Genomic DNA, 24,149 nt, shown 5'->3' on the forward strand with positions numbered 1-24,149 from the left:
GTTACCACTCAACCCCTTATGGTGAGCACTCTTGCTGCCGGATCTAGTGGCCACCTGTATGAGAAATCTCTCTTCGGTGTTACTGTCCCTTCATCAAAAGGCTGACTCATGATAACTCTCTAAAACTTATGAAGCTGCCCACTGGTTGGTGATAACCCTCCCTTCCATGCCCCTGAGACTGCCTGCCTCATCTCTTATTAAAGTATGTATTTCTAAAACATAGGAACACAGCACACAACTGCAGAGAAGTGCTTTAAAACATATGTATTGACCATTAAAGCATCCAAAAAATTAAGACATAAATACATTCAATCACATGGTAGTAAACAAAAATAGGAAAACAAGGCATTTAAACTGAGCCTAACCATGAGGTTCATGTTTACATGTTTTTTCACATGAGGAAATTTTTAGGTAGCCCTCAGGGATGACACGAGGGACTTATATGCTGAGATGAGACCGCTGTTCGTGAAAACAATTTATTGCACATACAACAAAATCTTTAAACATCAAACAAGAGCCACTGCAGTTTTGCAGAGCTGCCAGTTCTCATCAATAAAGGAACAAAAAACAAGTATGCACATTCTGGTGTGAAACCTCATGACCTAAAACAGCAGAGCTTTAGATACTGTTTTTCTAGACGCAGTCTCAAACCTGACAATAAATGGGCTGGAGAGCCTGCTTACCATCAAGTCTGGCTCGAGTGCAAAGCAACAGTACCTTGAGGTCATCCGCGTGGAGTGCTTTTCGGCATAAGAAACGCTGGTGGTCATTACAGACTGCGAGCACTAGCTCGATGCAGGACGTGAGTACGTTGGGAATGTCCTGCGAGGTAGAGCACCGTAAGTGAACTATGTTTTCCAGTTGGCCGTGGACTCTTGCATTCCTGGACAGATGGTGGCCATCCTGGACAGGATCTTCAGGTATAACTTTCCTTGTGGTGCTGCGCATCCTTCCTAGGCGATTGTACTACAATGGTGCTTCAGCTGTACCATGCTTCATGGATGTTCGTTATCAAGTGTCAAGACCTCTAGGTCCTAAAGAATAGGATAATGGACGTTACAGTTTACTGAGCAGTATCCTAAAGGTGGGGTGATTTAAAATCAAACTTTGAAATTTTCCTTGGCCATGTTTTTGACCTTCAAAGACCGGGCTTTATGTTCTGTTAAGTATGCCTCTACGGAACAGTATCAGTTCTTAAGGGGACATTTCTCATGTACATACTTGTTAATGAACATAATGTATTATTTTTCCATTGAGAGAATATATTGCTGGAAACCATAGAATCTTGCGCCGGAGGCAAGATGGCGTCCGTGGCGTGGGCTGTGTAGGCAGCTCAGCTCCTCTCTCCCGTCCCCGGACCTATGCTGGAGCAATGTGTTTTGGTCCTAGCTGAAGCTGAAGTGAAGTTTGCGTACAGAAGAAGGAATTTTCAGAAATAAGAGACTAATCTGGGTTGCTAGATTGGAAAGTCCAATTGGTTGGCGCCTTGCTGGAAAGGAGAACGCCGAGCGGCGACCTGAGGCCTCGGAAAAGCTCAGGCTGCAGTACAGGCGGCTGGGAGCAGTTCAGAGAGGCGGGCTGAACTCGGAGCCCGGATCGGTGGCCAGGCAGCTGAAAGTGCTCCTCCTGGGGCGAAAGAAAAAAAAAAGCGGCAGTCGTTGCAGGATTTTCGGAGAAGAAAAAGGCAGCCTTACCTGGACCTATCCACGGATGCTGGGAGAATTGATAAGGTTCCGGCGCAGAACGCCACTTTGGAGACTCTCCCTTCTCCTGCTGAGTGGATACCGAAGCAGGGTAATTTGGGGCCGAGGAGGAACCACGAAAAAAAAGATGCCGGTTAAAGGCATGGGGAAGGGGAATGAGACCGTGAAAGTCACCACCCGTAGTGAAAAAAACAAGGAGCCAGGTACGGGGGAAAATACAGAAAAAACGGGTGGTAAAGTAAACCGGGGTGCTACAGCGAGACTGTTACTGATTTAAATAACACTTCTACTAGCGCTCAGGGGCCTTGGAAAAAAAACGGTGAAAGCAAGGGGAAGGGCGCCGTGGGTTTACGCTCTCTGAAGCAAGGTACCCCGAGTTTGACCCTTCCAGCCATGTTTGAGAGGCAGACTGCTCGCAATGTTGAATCCTTGGCTGAGCTATTAGAAAAAGGGGCAGCAACTGTTGTTTTAATTCAAGGCTCCCTGGTCCATTTGGAAGAAGCAGTAATGGAAACTATGGATGTCCCGGCAACGCCTGTAATGCCTGTAATGCCCGCTATAGATCCAAATGTAGAGCCGCCTCAAGTGGGAAAAGCAAAGCGAACCAGCCCTGAAAGTTACACGCAGGGAGATGGAGATGGAGCTATGGAAAAAGACTATACCTTTTCGATGCAATCTAACTCGTTGGCTCATGAGGTGGGATCACAAGAGGCTTTGTCTGCGCCAGAATATGGTGAAAATTTGTATTCACAATCGGAAGAATCAGCGGATGAGGACTCACACTTGAGCAAGGACTGGGTGGATGACAATAGTGAAGGCAGTAGCCTGGACGAGGCGTTAGGAGATAGTAAAACGTCTCCTAATTGCAGCGTCACCACTATAAACAAGAAAACAAAGAAAACAGGGTCGCAGCAGCTCATATTAGATTGCCCCAAATATCCAGTACAGATACCAACGAGATTACCAAGGAAACACAAGGTCCAAGTAAGGCTCGAGCTGGGGAGAAGGAGATCTCAAGTCTACCAGAAACACTACCCCCACAGGAAATTACTCTGGTAACAATATATGAAACTATGATGGGCCACAGAGCCGAGAGTAAAGCCGAAATTGTTTGTGTACAAGTTACCTGCAGCAAGGTAAAAAACGCAGTGCGGCGGGCGATGCAATTAGGAGCTGAAACTGCAGATAAAGTTACGGAAGCAAAGGCCCGAATATCTGCTCTCGAGGACTATGCTGCTGTACAGAAAGAGGAGCTGGAAGGTTTCAAGGCCCACCGCGATGACTTGAGTTATAAACTATCTGAACTTGAAAACCATTCCCGAAGGAATAATTTGCGCTTCCTTGGGGTCCCTGAGGGTCTGGAAGGCTCAAACGTCCGTAAGCTCATCACCGAACATTTGAAAGAAGCCTCCCCGGAGTTGACAACCTGGGACTGGACTCGGGAAATTCAAAAAGCACATAGGTTTCCGTTTAATGTAAGAAAGTCCCGTCAAGGAGAAGAGAGCCTTCCTAGGGCGATATTGGTCTGCTTCAATAACTTCTTAGCCCGAGAAGACATTTATGCTTTGACAAGACCAGATAAGAAAGCAACAGCCAAGGGTTGCAACTTTTTCGTTAGACCGGATTTCTGTCAGAACACAGTCTCTAAGAGATGGCATCTCCGGCAACTTATACCGGATTTTCAAAAGAAAGGGGCTGTGGTGTATTTGCAGAATCCGGCGAAACTTAAAGTTATGGTGAAAGGCCAAACTAAGTTCTTTTTGTCAGAAATCCAGGCGAAAGAATTTCTGGAAACTTTGTAGGGGGTGGGTAACAGTCTGGAATAATGCCAAAAGAAAAGAGGTTTAGTAAGCATAGATCAGGGTTGTGGTATATGTTTCCTGGATTTAGCTGTTTTATCTTTTTTTCTGGTTTTTTCTTAAGACAAGGTTTAGGTCTTAGGGGATAGAGGGGAGGGGGACACGGTACACTCTATCACTGCAGGGACTGATGGTCCCTGGGCCTCATATCTTGGGAAGGATGGGTTGGGGGAGGGGAGGGTGGGGTAGAAGGAAAGAGGGGGGCTTGGGTGGGGTACGGGCTTTTGGTGGTGGGGGTGAAAACGGCAGCAGTGGGTAACTTAGATTTGTGTTTTAAGTGTACAACACATGTTGAGACGAAGAAACGAGAGAAGCACTATAAAAAACTGACAAAGTTGCAAAAGCTGTAAGGTAATAAAAATTGGCTATTTTTGCAAGGAACAGGTTCTTTGTAATAACAATAATGGATAGGAAGATTAAGATCTGTACATTAAATATTTGTGGCCTAAATGATCATAGGAAACGTCAAATTTTAGCTAAGATCGTTCAAATACTGGGTATTGATATACTTTGCCTGCAGGAAACCCATATCGCTTGGGCCAATAGAGAATATTTAAAGAATATGGGAATGGAGCTGGTAGTCTGCTCTAAGTAAACTGGAGTTAAAAGAGGGGTGGCGATACTTAAAAAAAGGGGACTGCTGGATTGTGTAAAGACCGCTGCAGATAAGTGGGGTCGCTGGGTAATTGCTGAATTCAAGCTGGGGCAGCAAGGGTTCACACTTTGCAATGTTTATGGGCCAAACTTGGACGACGCGGAAGTCTTTAACTTCCTTAATTTAGAATTGGCACAATGGACTACTCCAGTGTTAATGTGTGGGGACTGCAATATTAATATTGGGGCAGGCTTGGATATTAGATCCAATCCAGTATATATTGGGAGAAAGAAGTTGGTATACACGCCCTACGAAGATTGCTTATGGATCACGGCCTTTAAGATGTGTGGCATGTAAAGAGTCCGAATGATTCGAGATTTACATTCTTTTCAGCCCCCCACTCAAAATGTGTGCGATTGGACTACTTCTTTACTACATCCGCTTTTTAAACCAAAGCTAAAATTCAAATCCACCCTAAATTGGCTTCTGATCACAACCCTATGGTATTAGAACTGGCTTTTGACTTGGATGGCAAAATAGAACTTCCACAATGGTCTTTTGAGCGGAAATTGTTATTGGATGAGCAGTATTGTCAGTTTATGGCCAAAAAACTTGAGGAATTTTTTTATATTAACAAGGGTACGGCAACCCAGGAGGTAGTTTGGGATGCGTTTAAATCTGTGGTCCGTGGAGAGACTTTAAGTTTCTCTGTCTTTAAGCGCAAACAGCTTCTCCTTAAACAACGTCAGGACATTGACCAGGTTCTGAGTGCGGTGGAGAAGTTGGCAGAGGTTTTAAGGCAAGGAGCAGAGGTAGAAGTACGCAACCTGGCTCAAAAAGATCTTTCTATCAAAAGAGCTAATGTTTACACTAATATTGCTGATCAAATTGCCGCCAATTACATTCAACATAAGGAAGTGGCATATGAGTTTGGGGAATAAACAGGTAGAATGCTTGCAAAAAGGGCAAGAGAGAAACAGGCGTATAATGATATCCCTAAAATCAAGGATCCGCAGGGGGTTATGCAGGAAAGTAAAGAGGGGGTTTTAACCGCCTTTCAAGAGTTTTATCAACAACTCTATAGTGAGGAGGTGGATTTGACTGAGCCGGGCGAATATCTAGAGGATGTGATGCCGTTAACTTTATCTGAAGCTCAGCGATCGATCCTACTGGCACCCCCAGACTGGGGAGAAATCGAGATTGCAATTTTAGGGTTGGCTCAGGGTAAGGCTATGGGGCCAGATAACATCCCGCTGGAGTTCTATAGAATATTTAGAAACCAGCTAAAAAAGGAACTAGTGGATGTTTGTCAGCAAGCATTTTTGGGGAAGGCCCCGCGCTCATGGGCGGAAGCTATAATCGTTGTCTTTAAAAAAAAAAGGCAAAAAAGCGGAAGAATTGGGGTTGTATAGGCCCATTTCATTACTGAATTCGGACAGCAAAATTTATTTGAAGCTTATTGCCAATCGGTTAAACGATCTGATGCCGGGGCTCGTCTCTATAAGACAACACGGATTTATACAGGGAAGAGGTACCACAGATCATATTAGAAGGATAATATCTCTGCTAGATTGGTCACAGGGGACTTGCCCTCCGGTTGGTGTGGCCCTGTTGGACGCCGAAAAAGCGTTCGACAGGGTCACATGGGCCTTCTTGTGGTCTGTTTTAGGGAAAAAGGGGATGCCTATGGAATTTGTTAAAGCAATACGGACGTTGTACTCTCAGCCAACCGCTGCTATCCTTGTCTCTGGGACGACGTCGGGGGTAGTGCGGATAGCTAGGGGAACGAGACAGGGTTGTCCCTGCTCGCCCTTGCTATTCGCACTCTATATTGACCCATTTATCAGAAATGTAGAGAGAAACTCTGCAATTAAACCTGTGCAGTTAAATAACTGGGATTTTCATAGTCTGTGCTTATGCAGATGATATCGCAATAGTGACAGCTGAGATTAATACGGCATTACCTATTATTGTGGAATCTGCTGAGGAATTCGGTTGACATTTTCCCAAAGTTTTTGTATTTATTTCTTGCTATTCCTTTTCTGATACCTTCTGGGTATTTTGTTCGTATAGAGAGAATGTGCTCTAGATTTCTCTGGGGATACCATCGGGCCAGGAGAGCATTAAAAAGATGTGTGTTGCCGAGAGAGAGAGAGGGGGATAGGGTATCCCGAATTTTCAGTTCTATCATTGGATGGCGATATTGCAGCATATTGGTGTTTTAATATTGCCAGAAGACTCCACGGAGGACTTCCTGATGCCATCCATCTATGAAATGCTCTTGGGCGCTGAGGCTAAACAATGTTTAAATCGGATCATCGAGCCTAGCTATTATAAAAAAACTAAATTTAAGATCTTCGATACAGCTTATGTTATATGGAGAACTATAAAAAAAGAGACTCCGGCTAGGTGTTAACTTAAATATATACACGCCCTTGCAGAACTGCTCTCTTCTTCCAGAATCTTCATGATGGTGTGATGCTCAGGTAGTCTAACTTAGGGATAAATAAGGGTGGGGACTTATTCCAGGGGAATGACTTTGTTTCATTTGAATATTTAATGAACGCATATCATATACCTCGCTCTGATTTTTTTAAATACCTTCAGATATGAAGTTTTTGTGCACAGAAATTATCAAAATCTATGATTGTTTTTGGGGAAAATTACGCTCTTTGAAGCGATTAAACATCGGTATAAAATAGGGCCCTTATATCAGTTACTTTTGGAAAATGTAGAAGATAATTTAGAGGTTAGAGCTGCTAAATGGCAGAGTAAACTGAATGTTCAATATGTTAACTTGAAGAGAAGCATTGCAATTGATGGTAAAGTTTTGTTGAATGGGCCCTTGATAAGCCAGCATTTTATGTCAGTTTTTGAGTTATATTATACACCAGGGAAATTGGCCAAATGGAGCCCAGAGCGGGGGACAAAATGTAATCGATGTAGTTATATCCACATGTTCTTTCTGTGCCCGAAATTGGGTCAATTTATTGCAGATGTAAACCGCTTTTTTCTGAAAGTTTACGCATTTTAATTAAATTAACAGCACCACTGATTATTTTTGGCTGTGAAGAGTATATGCATAATTAAGGCCCTGATGCAGAGGAAGGATTTATCTTTATTTGCATGTCCGCATATCGTTCCTGTATTACCTCTCGCTGGCTTGATGAGGAACCACCTAATTGTATTACGTGGCAAACTAAGCTCTTGTCTATGTATCATTTTGAAATTGCACTATATAAAAAGAAGGGCATTAGAAAGAAAATTTTGGGATATAATTTATGGTCCCTAATTGCCAATTGGATAGGAAATTAACGCTAATATTGGAATTGTTAAGATACTTAGTAATCAGTTTGGATGTCCATCTTTCTGCTATTGCTTTGTCTCTCATTCATGTATTTTACTTTTCTGTAACATTGGTGGTTCTTTTGCTGCTGCCATAAATTTCAATAGAAAAAAAAGAGAGAATATATTGCTAAATATAGGGAATCACGGGGTGTTGATGGTGTTGCTTATTTTACAATTCTACAGCAGTCGAGTAGAAACTGTACTCTGTCACAAAAGGAATATACAAGTCTATAGATATTTATGTTATTTTATTTTTACCTTTCAGGAAGGAAAATGTTACTTATCGTATAAGCATCTCTTCATAGCGTGTAGGGCTGTAGATCCGTAGGCACTGCATACTCTGTGTGAACTGGACGGTTCGAAGCACATGTTGCTTCAGATACACATGCTCTGGATACTACTGCCATCTAGTGTTGGGCTCAGACATTTGAAAGTTGTTTTTTCTTCGAAGAAGTGTTTAGCGTCACAAGGCGACAACGTGACGCTTTCATAGTTGACAATGCGCATGGGCATTGACTCCATGTAAGATTGATTTACATATAGTGGCTGACAGTAGTATGGGGTAGTGAGTAAACACTCTATGATGCACATATGTTTTGCACGAGAAGATAATGAGTGAAGGAGTGAAGAAATCTGTGAGCCGAGCCACAGTGAAGTAGTGTGGCTCACTGGTTAGAGGCGGCAGACCCGAGAGCAGAGGACGGCCCGAGACCAGGGTTCGATTCCCGGCGCGGCAGGTTTCTGGACCAGGGTCAGCGGACTCGATAATTCTCTCGCCTCGGTGCCCACTCTGATCAGCGATCACACTCGGCAACTCTGGGCATCAGCTTGCCTCATCTTCACTAACGGCCCCACCAGACTGCCGGGGATGCCTGGTCTCACCCTGGAGATACCCATTAAGGGACCATCTCTCAGGGAAGCCAGGAAGGGTTTCGGCACGGTCGAAGCGCCTTGGGACCCTACGGGTAAGTAGTGCGCTATATAAATGCCAATACATTTACATTTACATTTACAGGTGCCAGGCACATGGCAATCTACAGCACTACTACGAACAAATGCTTACAGGCTGATTACAGGATAAGTAACTGTAGTAAATATGAGGCTGGAACTCGTCCTAGGTGGATAAATAGATTTATTCTTTGAAGTAAGTAGCGAACAACCCGACCAGCTAAGCCGAGTCAAAGTGAACGACTAACGGCTGCCTGAGAGAACCCTGGGCTCGGAGGCACGAGAGAATTACCAGCACGGGGAGAGAAAATACAACCATAAGTATGACAGTACCATGTGTTGCTGTAGATACACGTGTTCTGCATTGACCATAAATCAGTACCCTCCATTAAGTGGTGTCTAGCATGTGGAGGATGCAGATGTCTGAAATAAGGTTTGTAAGACCATTTGGTCAACCATAGCTTGTTGTCTGGCTAGAACATCAACACCACAGTGAATAATAAACTTGTGGGGCTGACTATGTAGTCACCGTATATATGTTAGCTATAGGAATGTTCCCTAACATGGCTGTGGATGCAGCCTTCTTGCGAGTAGAGTGAGTCCTAGTGGTAACGGGGGGGGGGGGGCTCTCTTTTGGCTATGTAATGACGGGTCTGGATACACTTAGCTATCCATCTAGTAATCATGAATTTGTGAAGCTTTGCAAAGTCCACGAACAGTTGGTCTGCCTTGCAAAAAGATTTGGTTCTGTCAATGTAGTACATGAGGGCAAACTTTACATCTAGGGTGTCGAGCGTTCTCTCTACTCCCGAGTCTGACTTGGGATACACAGACTGGAAGCTCAATGGTTTGGTTAAGATGGAATGGAGAAACCACCCTAGGAAGGAACTTAGGGTTTGCCCTGAGCACGAGCCTGTCCTAATAAACTTGTATGAAGGTTTCTGCAGTGTGAGGGCTAGTAGTTCCATAATGCGGCATAAGTTGTTATCACAGCAAGGAAAGCTACTTTCTAAAAAAGTTACAGGAAAAACAAGAATGTAATGATTCGTTCGGGGTGAGTCATGAGTCTGGTAAGTACAATGTTAGGGTTCCACAATGGTGCTGGTGTAACCCTAGGAGGAATGCTTTTCTTTCATGAACACCTTAATTAAAGTGATGCAGAAGAGGGAGTACTGCTCCCTGTTTTGCATGAATACTGCTATAGTTGCTGGGTGAAGGCCTATTAATATCAAGTCAAGTCAATAAAATTTATATAGCGCGCTACATACCCAGAGGGTCTCAAGGCGCTTGAAGAAGGGTGGGGAATTACTTGTCAAATATCCACGTTTTAAGTTGCTTTCTGAATGCTAGGTGGTTCTGAGTAAGGCGAAGGTGAGTGGGAAGTGAGTTCCAGGTTTTAGCTGCCAGGTAGGAGAAGGATCTACCTCCCATGGTGGTTTTGTTGATGCGAGGTACAGTGGCAAGGGCTTGGTTGGAGGATCGTAGCTGGCGGGAGGGGGTGTAGAAGGACAGTTGTGTGTTGAGGCATTCGGGTCCGATTTCGTAGAGTGCTTTGTGTGCGTGGGTTAGGAGCCGGAAGGTAATCCTCTTATTGACGGGGAGCCAGTGGAGGTTTTTCAGGTGACCAGAGATGTGTTCTTTACGCGGGATGTCTAATACAAGCCTGGCTGAAGCGTTCTGGATGCGTTGGAGTTTTTTCTGGAGTTTTGCGGTGGTACCGGCGTAAAGGGTGTTTCCGTAGTCCAGTCGGCTCGTGACCAGAGCGTGGGTGACCGTTTTTCTAGTTTCGGTGGGGATCCAGCGAAATGTTTTTTTGAGCATGCGAAGAATGTTGAAGCAAGATGAAGAGACGGCGTTGACTTGTCTGTTCATCGAGAGTGAGGAATCCAGGATGACGCCCAGGTTCCGTGCGTGGTCCGTCGGGATGGGTGCTATTCCAAGGGCCTCTGGCCACCAAGAGTCATCCCAGGCGGAGGGGGAGGTGCCTAGGATGAGGACTTCTGTTTTGTCTGAGTTCAGTTTCAGACTGCTGTGCTTCATCCATTCGGCTACTTCTTTCATTCCTTCATGCAGGTTTGTTTTGGCAGTGTTCGGGTCTTTGGTGAGTGAAAGGATCAGTTGAGTGTCGTCGGCGTAGGAGATGATGTTGAGGTTGTGTTGGCGTGCGATGACCGCGAGGGGGCTCATGTATACGTTGAAGAGGGTGGGGCTGAGTGAAGATCCTTGTGGTACGCCGCAGATGACTTCAGTGGCCTCTGACTTGAATGGTGGAAGGCGGACTCTCTGGGTTCTTCCGGTGAGGAACGAGGTGATCCATTCCAGTGCTTTTCCTTGGATTCCGACGTTACTGAGGCGTTGTAAAAGGGTGCTATGACAGACCGTGTCGAAGGCTGCGGAGAGGTCGAGGAGGATGAGGGCGACTGTGTCTCCATTGTCCAGTAGAGTTCGAATGTCGTCTGTTGCTGCGATGAGGGCGGTTTCAGTGCTGTGCTTGGCTCGGAAGCCGGATTGTGAGGAGTCGAGGGATTTGTTGGTTTCGAGGAATGCGGCGAGCTGGTTGTTGACCGCTTTCTCGATGACTTTGGCCGGGAATGGAAGGAGTGAGATAGGGCTGTAGTTTTTGAGTTCTGTGGGGTCAGCTGTGGGTTTCTTCAGGAGGGCGCTGAGTTCGGCATGTTTCCAGCTTTCCGGGAAGGTTGCGGAGTTGAGGGAGCAGTTGATGACGTCTCGGAGGTGCGGTGCTATAATGGAGTCTGCTTTGTTAAAGATGTGGTGAGGGCATGGGTCTGTGGGGGATCCTGAGTGGATAGAGTTCATCAGACGGATGGTGTCCTGAGTGGAGATTGGCTTCCAGTCATTGAGGATGTTCAGGGGGGGTGGGGGTCCTGCGGGGGGTTGGTCTTCGGGTCGGTTGTCGAAGCTGTTGTGGATGTCTGCAATTTTGTTGTGGAAGAATGAGGCTAGGGAGTCGCAGAGGGCTTGAGAGGGGGTGATGTAGTTGGAGTTGGCCGAGGGATTGGTAAATTCCTTGACGATGTTGAATAATTCCTTGCTGTTGTGGGCGTTGTTATCTAGTCGGTCCTTGAAAGCGGCTTTCTTGGCATTTCGGATCAGTTGGTGGTGAATGCGGGTGGCGTTTTTGAAGGCGTCCTTGGTGCTGGTGGTTGGGTCTTTTTTCCAGGCCTTCTCAAGGGAGCGGCAGAGTTTCTTGGATTTCTTAAGATCGTCGTTGAACCAGGAGGCCTTCTTGCTGCCTAGTTTGATTTGTCGTTTTTTCAGTGGTGCTAGGATGTCGGCGCTGTTGGATAACCATTGGGTGAGGTTGGTGGCTGCTTGGTCGGGGTTTGAGGAGTGGGCTGGGGGGTTTTGAAGAAGCGATGAGGAGATCTGGTCGATGGTGATTTTGTTCCAGTTTCTTTGCAGAGTGGGTTGGGGGTGGATGTTGGATGTGGGCTTGTTGTAGGTAAAGTGAACGCAGCTGTGGTCAGTCCAAAGGAGAGCTGTGGTGTGGCTGAAGGAGACATGTTTGCTGGAGGTGAAGATAGGGTCGAGTGTGTGACCTGCGATGTGGGTGGGGGTAGTGACAAGTTGTTTAAGTCCGAGGTTGGCGAGGTTGTCCAAAAGGGTGGTGGTGTTGCGGTCGTTGTTCTTTTCAAGGTGAAAGTTGAGGTCTCCCAAAAGGATGTAATCCTCGGAGGGAAGCGCGTGTGGAGTGATGAAGTCCGTGATGTCTTCACTAAACTGTGCGCGGGGTCCTGGTGGCCTGTAGAGGAGGGTGCCTCTGAGTGTGGTCTTGTGGTCGATGTGGATCTGGAAGTGAAGGTGTTCAGTGTTGGCGAGATTGACGTCTGAGCTGGTTGAGATGCGGATGGATTTCTTATGGACGATAGCGATGCCTCCTCCTGTGTGGCCGGTACGGTCCTTGCGAATGATCTTATAGTCTTCCGGTAGACCAGACTTTTGGAGGTGGTGCATGTAGCTGATGAAGTATCCAACAGCAGTTTTTAAAGGGTCTATCTTCAGGGTGATGCAGAGTGGACAAATCGTTTCTGCTTTGCAGGACAGCATTCCTGAATGGTAGGTCTATGGGGCTCATGCAGGTTGTCCATGGATTCCTGGGGTAAGCCAAGGTATCCAGGTTCTAAGACCACAGGTGCCAGATAGCTAGATTCAGTTGCTTAGAATCTGACTGACTGATCTTGCATCGGTTCCTGGTGAGAAGGTCCAGCTTTTGAGAAGCCTCTGGTGGGGGCTAATCAACATCTATAATAGGACGACATAAGAGTGCTACCTGGCCCAGATAAGGGTCACCAGGGTGAGTGTGTGCTATGTTTGCTGCACCTTCTGCACCGCCAGTGGAAGGAGAGTCAGAAAATCGCAGGCAAATAACCCTGTCCAGTTGATCCATAGTGCATTGTACATGGATCATGGGTGTGGGTGCCTGGAGGCGAAATTTGGGATTTTTGAGTTCCTGGAGCGGTAAACAGGGTGGTGTTCCCATTCATGGACTTGTTGAGGTGTCCTGTCAGACTTTGTTCACCCCAGGAAGGTACTCTGCTGTTAGGTGAATGCGGTGATGAATGGTCCAAATTGCTTTAGCTAGCAGGAAACGGCAGAGCAAGTGAGTGCTCTCCTACTTCTAAAATTATAAATGGGCCTCATGTTGTCTGTCCTGACCAGGACTACTTTCTCTCAAATAAGTACTAGAAAGGCTTTTAAGGTCAGGTGGATCACCAGAAGTTGTAGGTAATTAACACAGTGGCTCTGCTGATGTGTTGTGATCGAGGTTAGCTCTCCACCCATCTGTGACAATGCTGACTTGCAAAAAGGGTCTAGGAAAGGCCTGCCCCACAACTGGATGTTGCTGCTCTACCACTGCATGCAGCGAGAGGCGCTAGCTCACTGAGGGACGTTAGCTGTTAACAACACTAGATCTTCAATCTGACCTTCTGCTTGTGACCATTGTGCTAACAGGCACTGTTGCAACAGACGTAAGTATAGCAAGGCGTAGGGTACGATAGCAATGCCTGAAGCCATTATGCCAAAGAGGCACATTACAATTCTTACAGAGAGGTGACGTGGTTTTAGAGCGGTATAAGCTGGCCATAGGCTGTGACTCTTTGAGGCTTTGGGTAATCTTTGCCAGTGACGGAAGTAAGGGCAGCTCTCTGAAAAGGTTGGATCTATACATGGTAAGCTCAAAACTGTAGAGAAGTGAAACAGTCATCTGTGTGTACTGTAGGCACTATTGGCTGCTTGCACTCTTATCAGCCAATCACTGAGATAGGGAACAACATGTATGACCCTCTCATAAAGTGGGTGCCAGACATGTGGTGAAAAACCATGGGGCAGTTGTGACACCAAAGGGAAGTACCTTGAACTGATAATGCTGGCCATATATCCGAAAAGGCAGGTAATGTTGGTGGGCGGGGTTGAAGGGGATGTTGATGTAGGCGTCCTTGAGGTAAAATGTCACCATGCAGTCACCTTGATGGATTACAGGTATGACCTTTTGCAGCGTCACCATGTGGTGTGTCACCATGTAGTGCGTCACCATGTAGAAATGGGATCACTGACAGAATATCGAGGAGCAAAATATCGTCCCGCCAAAATGTCGAGGAAAAATTATAGAATGCCAGAATATCGAATTCCTATCTACAAACAGGTAAGTACAAAAATAATGAATCCAAAATATTGTTGTAGATAATATAGTTTGTTAAAATATCGATTTGTTTAAATGTCTCAAAAGTAATGTAAAATTAATGAAATAATAAATATAATTAACTAAAACATGCTTAAAAATACTTAAATACCCTTAAAATTAATAAATTGCCCCTTGTCCAGAGCCCCCCTTGCCTCTACCCCTGTGTTTCTTATTCCTGTATGCCCCTCTGGAGTACCCATATGGAGACTGCTGGTGGTAGGCCTGCTGCTGTCTGATTGGAGGAAGGGGTGTTTGGGAAGATGATCTTCCTACATGCCCTACACTGCTGCCTATGAAAGGACACCCTTGGTGTAAATGTTTGTAGGGCACCAATAACCTTGGCTGTGTCCATGTCTTTCTTCAGCTTCTCCAACACCTTGTCAACCTGCAGGGCCCAAAGAGGTGTGTGACATCGAAGGACAGGTTTAGTACATGCTAAACAACTTCTGGTGTAAAACTAGAGACACAGAGCAAGATGTTCATGTTACCAGGATGCTGGTGTTTATTTCACAGCCTGTAGTGTCAGTAGCATCCAGGGCACAGTATATGGTGGCACTGGAAATGGTTTTATCCTCTGCCACCAATTCTTCACCCCTTTGGCTATACTCCTCAGAGAGGTGTTTGAGGATTCTTGTAGCTTGTTCCCGTGCACTATACCATGTCGGAGGAGGGTCCAACAGAGTTTGTAATCCTCCAGTGAGTAGCCGTGTGCACATCTGTTCTTTTCCCTGCAGCATCCATCTATTCACTCTTATTATCTGGAGGGGAATATCCCCTTTGGCCTGGGTGTTCTTACGTTTACGAGCAGTGCAGACCACCAGCTAATCAGGGGTACTTGATCACATATGTATGGTGGGTCACTGGAAGACGGCTTATATTTCTTGTCGACCTGAGGAGTCACCATCCTTGCCTTCACAGGCTCCTTTAAGGTGTCTCTGGTGGTCTTGAGCATACCTTTAAGTGTAAGAAGGAATTGGACTGTGCACTGGGTTTTAGATGGTGTATCAACCAGGAAGTCTTTATATTCCCGGAGGACGTTCATATTCACCTTATGATAAGTGGCTGCCCTCTGAATAATTTTGTGGTACAACATAGGGGGTCATTAGGATGCATGGCGGATCACCACCACCCGCATGGCGGTGGCAATCTGCACTACATCCTTCCCCGCCCGCCACCCATTTACCTCCCACCATATTAGTATGGCCGGGGAGCCGCGGCGGACGGAAAGACCGTCCACCGGTTTTCCGCCCGGTCGACAAGTCGACCGGGTGGTTGGGAACAGAAAAAGGCAAGAGTGTGGAGAAGGTGATGGTCGTGGTAATGATGGTAATGGGGAAGGAGGAAAGGACGGGGAGGAGGTGGAGGTGGGAGAGGGCTGATGCCACTGTCTTTGCGCCTCTGGGGTTTAGGAAGTGGGGGAGGCTCCAAATCAATTTCCTCCTTAAAAGTGAGTACCCTCTTCTGTGGCAGCCTCCGCTGGCTTTGGGGTTGGCCTGATAATGATTTTGCCTCTATGAGAATGGATGAACAGGCATTTCTGACATGTATCCAACTTCTTCCTGCAGCTGTTGGAAGATACTTTACTCTGACTCATCGAAGGAAAACGTTTTGTTGGCTTCGAAGGATTGGGTCGGTGCTGGCCTTGACCAAGGGCAGTGGTAGTCCAGCTGGCTATTTCTCAGGTACCGGGATTGACGCCAGAACGCCTCAGTGGTGGTACTCAGTCCTGGCTGGCTTGGGTTGTGTGTTAGAGACAATGGTACTCATGGTTGGAGTCTTCAGCTGTGTATTTGAGACATATGTGTCCTGTTCTTCTTACTTGTCAGACTCAGAGGAAAAGGCTGTGTCTGGTCTGGGAGATGAGCTGTGCCCCTGAGGGACCAGCTTCTTCTTCTGTCTGAATGCTGTAAACCCCCCCAAAGATGGCAGGGGAGTTGTCCAACTCCTACTTCTGCAATCTCTGATAGGCTCACCTCTGCTCTCGTTAATACTGAAGGGGATTTTTGGACCAGAAGGTGAGGCAGACGTTGCACGTGGTATCATCGCCGGAGAAATATCGTGAGACAGAAATATCGCCTCAAAAATATTGTGGTGAAGAAATATCGACAACAAAAATATAGTTGACAAGAATATCGACTGACAGGTAAGTAATATCGATTACAAACATATGTTTGTAATAAACATTGTTTACAAAAATATAATTGACAAAAATATCGATTTATTATTAATTTTATGTATTTTAGTGTTTTTAATGATAGTTGTTTGTCATTTTATTATATGTTTTAGAGTTTTACTAGTTCTTAATTTATTTTAGGATTAATTCTATGTTTTTAATTCTGTAGTGGGTTGTGGGTTTATAGGGGAATTGGGTGGGAAGTAATTTAATTTTATAAACTGTATTGAATAATTAATGTGTTAATTGATTAATAATAGTGTAATAATTAGTTGTTAATTAATTTCAATTTGTCAATTATTAATTAATTAGGTTAATTGCCTAATTAATTTTAGGTGTGTGTTGTGGTGCTTATATGTGTAAATTGAGTGATGGGTGATAAGGAATTAATTATTGATTAATTATTAAATATTTTTTAATTAATTACCATTATTTAATTTGTAATTATTAATTGTAATTGTGTAATTAATGTTAGGTGTGTGTTGTGGTGTTTATATGTGTAAATTGTGTGAAGGGTTGGTAAGTAATTAATGTTTTATTGATTAATTAATTAATATTTTTAATTAATTACCATTAATTAATTAGTAATTATTAATTGTAATTGTGTAATTAATTTTAGGTGTGTTTTGGTATGTATATGTGTAAATGGTGTGAACGGTAGTAAGTAATTAATTTTTTATTGACTAATTAATAAATAATAATACATTAATTTTCATTATTTAGTCTTTATTAAATGTAATTGTGTCATTAATTGTAGGTGTGTTTTGTGGATATTATAGAGTTAAATAATGTGTAATTCGGGGGGTATTATGAATCTCCTGGGCAACAACAATCATCCATTCGACCCATCGGTCCCCCTATACAGATCTACAAGGTACAGGCAAGGTGAACTTTGGGGTCATGCAGGAACACAAGACTTGGCAAAAGAGGAGAACAAATTAATTCGGAGAGTTGTAGGACTTCCACCCAGCACGCCTCTTGTCCCTTTAAGCTGGACCTAGGGTTGAGGCCACTAGACGAAGATCTGGCTTTTCATCCGCTGGCTTACTGGCGCAGGTTGTGGGCAACTCCCGAATTGACCAGCTACAGACAGGGATTACAGGAGGTGCTCGCTATGCCCAACGCAGGGAAAATTAAGTGGCTCAAATTCATCAAATCAGAGTTGGAGGGTCTGGGACTCCCGAAGATGTGGTCTTATCCTTTAACCACTTGCCCACTTTTTCCCAAAAAGAAATTAGCTAAGGCATACCACGATAGTAAATTAACGGAACTCCTAAACCATCAAAAACCTGGCTCATTGACCGACTCTTTTCTATGCATTAAGGATATTTACAGCTTTGTACCAGTTCTAGATAAACTGTATCCTCCCTTGCTTAGGAAATTATATTTGCAGTGGAGGCACGGGTCCCTCCCCCTTCGAGCTTTCACAAGCAAGTGGAGTGAACAATCAGTCAGCTTGTGTCCAGCTTGCAGAATGTCCGATGAGTCTGAACTCCATATACTCTTTTTTTGCCCGGTCTACAGTAAGATTCGCAAGAAATGGATAGTTCCCCTATGCAGAAACCTGGGATTCTTAGAGTGTTTGGCTGCTTTCAGAGTTCTGAAATCAAATCTGTCAGACTATATTTTTTTTGCAGTGGCCAAATATTTGGGTGCCATTCGGTTTCTGAGAAGAAAATGCCTGAAGGCTGGCCACTGACTCTAACGTACCAAGGACAGATACTGTTCCAAGAAACTCTGTTTTTATTGACAATGGATGATCTTATAAAGCATATATCCTTACTTTTTTATTAATTTTATGAATGTTATAAATGTCTTGTATGGTGAAAAATTTTACCGAAATAAAGATTTATGAAATTAAATGTAATTAATTATTTTTATTATCTTTGTTAATAATAATATATTAAAATTATATATTAATTATGTTAATATTGGGAATTCAATTTTATAAAAATGTTGATGGTTTTGTTTTTTATTGTTTTGGGATCCAGCGCTTTCCCTACTGTTGTACACACTGGAGTGGGAATAGTAATTTTACCCCTTCGGAATCCAACGCTCCCTACTGTTGGACTCATTGGAGTGGGAATAGTAATGTTTACCCCACGCTATCCAGCGCTTTCCCTACTATTGCACTCACTGGAGCGGGAATTGTAATTTTTACCCCTACGCTATCCGACACTTTCCCTACTGCTGCACTCACTGGAGTGGGAATAGTAAATTTTACCCCTCCGCTATCCAGTGCTTTCTCTACTATTGCACTCATTGGAGTGGGAATAGTAATTTTTACCCCTACACTATCCTGCGCTTTCCCTACTGTTGCACTCACTGGAGTGGGAATAGTAATTTTGACCCTTTCGCTATCCAACGTTTTAACTACTAATGTTTTTATTTTGTTATTAAATGTATGTATTTTTTTTTTAATAGTTTAATGTGTTAAATAAATATAGAATATTTCATTTTAAATTATTTATATATGTGTTTATTTTATGTTTATATAATTAAAAAAGTTTATAAATTAAATAAAGATTATAGTTTAAAATGTATTTAAGTAAATATATGTATATGTACACTTTTTTGTATTTATATTTATTAAATTAAGTTTATGTGTTATAATTAGGTAAAATATATATTAAATTTAATTTATTTTGCTAATAATATTAATATTATTTAATTAATTTATTTTAAGTTATGTTATTTTTTTAAAGTCGATATTTTTTCCATCTATATTTTTTCCATCTATATTTTTGAGTTGATAGTACTGTACTTACCTGTTTAAGTAAAAGGAGTCAATATTTTTGTAAACGATATTTTTAAATCGATATTTTTTTCATCTATATTTTTAAAATCGATATTTAAACATGGAACCGCGCTGGTGGCAGTACTGGAAGGGTGTCCTTTCCATCACTGTTTACTGTTGACAAAGTCCTAGAGGGAAGGGGTGGAAATCTCCAAAGAGGGCCTGAGGCCCCAACGGTGAGCCGCTCAAAGCAGGTCAGAGTCTGCTGAACATCGTTATGAAGAAATCGAAATGATCACAGAGAAGAGTTTCTTCTAGTGCTCCCAGAGTCGAAATGCAATCAAATGGGCCTGAATGGAAGCAATACAAGCACTAATCATGGAGCCCTGTCAGGGCATATCCAATCCTCATGGTGGACAAAAACAATCCTAGATGGAGTTGATGCCCATGCACACTGCCAACTAAGGGAGGAGTTACTATACCTCATAACTCAAAAGACTTATTGGAAACTAAATAAATGTGCAAACGTCTGAGCAAAAGACTAGATGGCAGGAGCATCCAGGGCATGTGTACCTAAAGCAACTCACGTTTCGAACATTCTAATTTCCAGAGAGTTGGTTATACAGAGGTTCTGCTTAAAGTATATAACTTCACGGTTATAGGTTATGTTCAATTTGAAAATGACAAATTACTAATATCATCTCTTTGTCTAGTAGAGATCCACTACAACCTGGCAAACTCTTTGATCTGAGAAGTAATGAGGCCGTCTGTGGAGTTCTGTGTCTGATGTACCGCTGGCTATCATAACTTAAGAGAACGGGGTCCCTTATGGTGATGGTGAGATATGCAAAAGAACATCGCTTCTATTGGATCTTGCCCACAAGGTTAATGAAAAAACTGCAAGAGACACTCCCCCCTGTTGAAAACAAATCTTTTCACTTTACACTCTTTCTATTTCCTGAAATCTATTTAATTAGAAGAAAAAGTCAAACAGGAGCTTGAGGAATGTTTCTACACCATGATGAAACTATAACTGAAAGTGGGCTGTATAAACAATAAATTGGATTTACTGCATAGATGGACTCAGATTGAACTTTCGGAGAGTTTAGGGCCCAGATCTACAAAATTAGAGTTCTTAGATTGGCCTTAGTAAATGCTAATGAGATAACTGTGCTTTATTTATGAAGGTCAAGAAACAAATCTTCACAGTTCCCAACACCAGCCTTGGCAAAGTGTTTCCCAACATTAATTTAGTACAACAGTGAGTTATTTTCTATAATTCCTCTTATTGTGTCATATAAAAATGTTTTTATCTCATTGGTTGTAAAAAACAAACACATCCAAAAATATTTTCACAGGTGTTCAAATTATTGACCACACCATGGAACCATATATCTGCGGCATACTGTGCAACGTTGGTCACCTGGGAGTTATAAGGTCTGGGGAGAACCAATATGAATCCCTATTCCAATCTATGGGGAAATCTTAAAACATGCTGGGACCAATCAAATTTGGTCAATAACCTCACACCTACACTTTGATAACTGGAAGTTTGAACAAATGCAAAGGCAGCTGTGTTCTTTAATATGAACTGCCTTATTTGTTGTGGTGTTTGAACTATAACATGCCATTTTGAGGCTATTACCAATAGCACCCTCTCACTGCAGAAAATGTCAAACTCCACGAGTAGCCTTTAGAGGGTATTCAATGGTTTAACCGTAAGAATTATCTTTGAACAGCTGACCGGAGTCGAGCTACTGACTGTTCGTGGTATATACCACAACACCTTGTCACTAATGCCAATTATACATTAATTACCTGACTGTGAGAGCCAGTGCATACCCATGCGTCAATCCTTTTCATAAAAGGACTCCAGTTCTCTAGTGCTCAATTCCAAGCCTGCCATAGTGTTTTCATGGTACAGCAAACACTTCAGCAAACTACTGTTCATTCCATTTCTAGTATGAGTTGCCACAGTTGTTAACGGGTGGTGGTGTCAAAGGTAGAACTTAAGTCCGTCAGAGCAGGGCACAGGCATTGCTCAGAAAAAGTAAGGACTTGCAAGGCAGCTATCAAGGAAAAACGTAGACACTTATCAAAGTTATTCATTCTCACCTAGTACCCATATTGACATGTATGCCAGGAAACCAATATGAAATGCTGATGAATGCAAGTTTAGTGGAAACAGGCATCCTAGTGAAATGGAAAGGGAGACAAACTGTCATGTTCTTTCACAAATGCACTGCTCACCTTTCACCTTTTCTCCTTTGCTGAGCGAGAGCTCTCCTTCTCCTTGAGCCTGGTATGGCTTTACCACCACAAACGTACGTCCTGGAACAGCAGAATAGAGCTTACGCTTCATGCGGTTGTTCAAACTGCCACCCCCTGTAGATGCCTCTTTCGCAAAGCCAGTGGAGCTGCAACGAGATGTGGAACATAGAAAATGAAGAACTTCAAAGATAAGCAATCCTTCCCAAATGTAAGGAAAGAGCAAGACTAGGTTGTAAGTGAAAAAAAGGCAAAAAACCTTTACTGTCTATCTACTTTGCAAAATGTTCAAGAATCTGCACTGTTCTTCTTTAAAGGTTATACGAGGTAAGAAAACAATTTACTTACCTGTAACTACGGTTATCCAGTATTGGTATCTTTCATAGATTCACATGCCTGAATCATTCCCTGACGCTGAGGCGGGAGTCCCACGGTAAATAAAAAAGCAGTGCCAAAGGTAAATAACAGTAGGCCCAAAAGAAAAGGCCTGAGGCCTAGATCTTAGTAGCATATCTACATCATTATGCCAAAAGAACCAATAATGTGGTCACAACCAATCAGCTATCAGCACCCTCTAGAACCCTCTCTGCAAAGCCAGTTCTCCTCAGATTTTCGTTAGCACAAGTGGGAAATAAGTATCCCAAAACAGAGAACTGACTCTCCGGGGTGGAGGTTGGGTGCATGTGAATCTATGAAAGATACCAATGCTGGATAACCGTAGTAACAGGTAAGTAACTTGTTTTCTTATCCAGTATTGGGGTATCTTTCATAGATTCACATGCCTGAATCAGAGTAGCAAGCAGTATACGAAGTATGCAGTCGGTTGCAGATGGTAGGAGACTTGTGCTGATAAACTCCCAGTTGAATCCAATATTTGTTAACAGAGGCTTGAAAATGCAAACCTTCAAAGTTAAAACATGAGTTATAAGAACTAAAGAGATATGCATAGTAATGTCCATACATGGATATGTAAGCCTTATACACCCATTATATATACGAAAGTACATATAAATATAAAGAATGTGTTATAATTGCATAACTTTATGTATATCATGAATAATGACAATCATAGATAATATTTAAAAAACCAAAGGGTACCTGAAACTGGTGTCAAAGAAAAAGGTGGCGTAGAACAGCCTGTCCAACTGCCGAATCCTCTTGACATGTAGACTGAAGGCAGTAATGTGGACATTTTTCCATGTCGCAGCACAACATATTTTCCGGAGTTACTCCAGCAAACAAAGCTGTCGACGTTGACACTGTTCTTGTCGAATGAGCTTTGACTTTCCTCTGCAAAGGTTTGTTAGCCTTGTCATGGCAGAAATGAATAGCAGATGCCAGCCATCTGGCTATTGTTGCCTTTGTTCTCCCACTCACTCTGAGGAGCCACCAGGACTATCTTCCATTCCGGAAGGCTTTAAAGACCTATCTATTTCCCAAGTAATTGGTTGTGTGTCTGCGCTGTTTAGTGTGGGGTTTTCTGATCAAAGCGCCAGGATGCCCTCTGGGTGACAGGTATGCGCTCTATAAGTATGCGAAATAAATAAATAAATAAATAAATAAAATAAATAAATTTGTTACAGCATTTCCAAGAGTTGCTTGACCATAAGCCACGAACAGCTGGTTGGATCGTCTGATATCCTTAGTTTTCGGTAGGTAGAATTTTAAACAGCGTTCAACATCCAGCCAGTGTATTGCTCTTTCAGCTGGAGTGGATGGATCCGGAAAGAATGTTCTTAATCTTACCGGTTCGTTCAAGTGAAATTGTGTTGGTACCCTAGGAATGAACCTGGATTTTGTTCAAAGGGTTACATAGTCCCGAGCAAAATGTAAAAAGGGGTTCCTTTATAGTGAAAGCTTGGATTTCACTAACATTTTTTGCCGAGGTAAGAGCCAGTAAATGGGCAACCTTCCAAGTGAGGAATTTGAGATCAGCTTTATGGATCGGCTCAAATGAACGCTTCATTAACTGCGCTAGCAGTGTTGAGTTCCCACTCTGGAGGGGTGCTCGCACCGGAGAAAAGGCTCGGAAAAGTCCTTTCATAAATTGTTTGGCAAGTGAAGAAGAGCAGAGAAAAGGAAATTTTGAGCATTTCCTTAATCTGGAAAGAGCAGCAAGATGTAATTTGACCGATGAAAAAGTAAGCCCAGACTTGGCTAGACGAAGCAGAGACTGGAGAACTTGTTCTGCAGTAGCTGTAATTGAGTGAATATTATTCGCCTCACACCAACAGCAAAATCGCTTCCATTTGAGGCAAAAAGTCTTGACTTGATATTTGGCCAATATTTCACAACAGTCCTTTGAAATGTTAAGGTCCTTGAATTCTAAGAAATGAGAAGCTGTGCATGCAAGTGCAGTGACTGTGGGTCCCGATGAACCACTTGGCCTCCGTCCCTTGACAACATCGTAGGCATCTGCAGTAGGCGAATGGGCTTGTCTGGAGACAATAGTAGAAGTTCCTGGAACAATATTGTCTTGTCCAAAGGGGTGCAATCAGAATTAGATGGCAACCTTCCAGCTTCATCTTGCGGAGCACCTTCGGAACCCATGGTATTGGGGGAAAGCATACGCACAAATCCCTGACCATTGCATGGACAGGGCATTCCCTCTTGATCCCCTGTTGAGGGAACCTGCTGGCATAATATTAGCATTCCTTATTCTTTCTCATTGCAAATAGATCCTGTGCTGGTTTGACCCAAGCCTGGAACACTGGGTTCACCTGTTCCTTTTCCAGCTTCCACTGGTGACAGTCCGACTGAGACGTGCTCAGAGTAATGAAGAGAGCCCCTACGTGTTCGGCTCTCAGGGCATCT

At 43.4% G+C, this 24,149-nt stretch overlaps 2 protein-coding genes across 2 annotated transcripts in view; one reads left to right on the forward strand and one right to left on the reverse strand.

The window, feature by feature from the left end:
• Positions 1-20,072, forward strand: part of LOC147701436 (uncharacterized) — a 166,366-nt gene extending 146,294 nt beyond the window's left edge. The window contains exon 7 of the mRNA XM_086930108.1: positions 19,784-20,072. The gene's annotated coding sequence lies outside the window, so the exon portion shown is untranslated. The remainder of the gene's footprint in view (positions 1-19,783) is intronic.
• The window catches only part of SHANK1 (SH3 and multiple ankyrin repeat domains 1), a 1,619,594-nt gene that overhangs the window by 1,057,908 nt on the left and 537,537 nt on the right, over positions 1-24,149 (reverse strand). Inside the window, exon 11 of the mRNA XM_086930109.1 lies at positions 21,318-21,484. Within this exon, the coding sequence (XP_086786235.1) occupies positions 21,318-21,484 (167 nt within the window). The remainder of the gene's footprint in view (positions 1-21,317; positions 21,485-24,149) is intronic.

The sequence above is a fragment of the Lissotriton vulgaris genome, chromosome 7 (assembly GCF_964263255.1).
Source record: "Lissotriton vulgaris chromosome 7, aLisVul1.2, whole genome shotgun sequence".
NCBI classification, from domain to species: Eukaryota; Metazoa; Chordata; class Amphibia; order Caudata; family Salamandridae; genus Lissotriton; species Lissotriton vulgaris.